General features: G+C 23.5%; 1 protein-coding gene across 1 annotated transcript; it reads right to left on the bottom strand.

Annotated features, from left to right (window-relative positions):
• Positions 1–15: 15 nt before the first annotated feature.
• On the bottom strand, positions 16–2568 carry ENU1_106980 (hypothetical protein; the record flags this gene model as incomplete). Its single annotated transcript, XM_008859458.1, has 1 exon — positions 16–2568. A coding segment is annotated over one exon (2553 nt), but the record flags the coding sequence as incomplete, so codon positions are not given.
• Between the last annotated feature and the right edge of the window lie 114 nt (positions 2569–2682).

The following is a 2682-nucleotide window of genomic DNA, read 5'->3' on the forward strand; positions in this document are numbered from 1 at the left end:
TTTCTTATTAAATACACATTCAGCACTAGCGTTGATTAATCCAATAACTATTGAATTATATTTTTCTTTAATAATTCCCATTAAATTAACATTTCTCATAATGAATGATTTTGTTAGTAGAATATTTAATGCCTCACTACTCTCTTCATTAATATGTCTGTTATGATGTTGATTTCCCCAATTGATTAAGTCGATTAAATAAAACATGTCTTGTGGATTAGATGCACAAATCACCTCTGAACAATATTCAATAACAATTCTAATGAATGAAAATAATGCTTCTCTTATATCTGGATAACTAATATTATCTCCTTGTATAATTTCAATAGTCTTTTCAATGATATAATGATAATATACACTTATTTGCTTTTTACTTTCTTCTTCAAGTTCATTAATAAGATGATAATAAATCCAAATTACTGTACTATCTCGTTCTTCTTTGTTTCTTATACAATATCCTTCTATAATTATTCCATTATATTCTTCAATAAATTTTCTTCTTTCTTGATTTGTTATTATTTTAATATAAGTAATAAGTATTTCATTAATTCTTCTTGTTATTTCAATAAAACTTCTTCTACTAATATTCTCTTCATTCTTCTCTTTAAGTATTTGATTAATCTTTTTATAAATAGTCATTAAATTATCAACATTTTCTTTCATATATTCTTTATTAGTTGTATTTCCTCCTTTAAAATACCATTTTATTCTTTCAATACTTTCTATTACTTCTTTTTCATTAAAAACTTCTTCACTCATTAATCTTTTTATATTTCGTTTAATATTTTTTACTATCTTTCCAATAACTAATTCTCCATATTCTTTCACCCTTTCTATTGGAAGATATTTTGAAATAATTCCAAGACTTTCATATATTTCTTCTTGTTCTTCTTCATTTAATATTTTTATTATTCCTTCAATTCTCTCAAAATTCATACAACTAATAATCCCCATTTTATAATAAACTATTCCACAATTATCATGTAATTGTTTTAAACTAATTATCACTTTCTTTCTAATTTCTCCTTCTTCACTAATGATAATTTCTTCCATTTTTTTAATCATAATTTTTAACATTTCATTACTTTTCATCATCACTTCATAACTACCATCAATTATTTCAAGAATCCCTTCAAAAAGTTTAATTCGATTTGTTTTATTTTTCTCTTTGTCTATTTTATCCATTAAAATATCATTTATTTTAACAAAAATTATTCTTCTAATTTCAATATCATATTTATTCATTGTTTGTGAAACATAATAACTCATTGACTTGATTTCTGTACTGTTATTACTTTGGATTATTTCATCAATCATCTTCTCTATATACATTGGTTCAATATCAAAGATATAATTAATAATTCTTTCTGTACATTCATTAATTAAACTTAATATATCTTCTACTTTTCTCTTTCTTTTCATTCCTTTTTCAATTACATCTATTGCTTCTTTCTTTTCTTCATGACGTTTAATGATTTCTTTGCCAATAATCAAATGATATTTTTCTTCTCGTTTATTTATTGTTTCATTATTCTTTCTCAAATAAAATTCAATCCCATCAATGATATTATAATAAATTTCTTTATCCTCTATTTTCATACAATTTATTAAATAATTAATTCCTTCCTCTATATCTGTTCTTCTTTTCATAATATCACTACATTTTATTAATTTAGTGATAATCATTACTTCTTTCATTATATTAATTTTACCTTCAATTCTAAAACTTCTTTCCTTTATTTGGTTTATTTTGTTACTCTCTCTAATGTACCTCATAAAATACCATATCATCTCATTGCCTTCTTTAGTTCCTTCAATTAAATTATATATACATTCATTTCCTTCTTTCTCAATATTCTCATTTATTCTTCTTTGCATAATATTAATAATTCGCTCCATCATTCTCATTTCTTTCTTTTCTTCTTCTGTCATCATTTTGATATACTCTTGTACCGTTTTGAGACTATGTTCAACCATTTCATTGTTCTCACTACATTCACTTACTTTCATCAAATATTCAATAATTTTCTTTCTATGTTCTCCAATATCAATTCTTCTTCCAGTTATTCTTGTTTCTTTCTCAATTTCTTCACTCAATATTTCAAATATATCAATTGAATTTTTGCATTTCTTTTCATTGATAAATCCATTTCTAATAATATCTTCACTGAATGTAAACCATTTTGTATCCCATTCTTTCATAATAAATATTACAATAATTTCATTCATTTTATTAATCAATCCATATGCTTCTTCGTTACACACTTTATTTATTTGTTCATTAACATATTCTTTTATTCCTTTCTTGGTTTCTTCTCCTATACTATTCCATCCATACTCTAGTTTTCTCTTTAAAATATCCATTGCATAGATTTTTGTTATTATACTTTGACTTACTTCCATTATTCCTGGAACTTTTAAGTATGTATCATTCCTATTGATAAATTCAAGTAATATCATTTGTGCTTTCTTCATTTCTTCAATGTCTCTTGTTTGAATGGCTGTGTTAATGACTTTATCCAATAATGAGACATCGAAAGGAATATTCACATTCAAGATATTCTCCATTTGTTTTCGTTTTGTTTTTTCTCTTTTATTTTTTTATTTTTTAGTTTTTTGTTTTAAAAGAGGAAAATACAAAAAGATAAAAATAAGTGAATGGGAATTTTATTTCTCTTCATT

Source organism: Entamoeba nuttalli (genome assembly GCF_000257125.1).
Source record: "Entamoeba nuttalli P19 unplaced genomic scaffold asmbl_4569, whole genome shotgun sequence".
Lineage (NCBI taxonomy): Eukaryota > Evosea > Mastigamoebida > Endamoebidae > Entamoeba > Entamoeba nuttalli.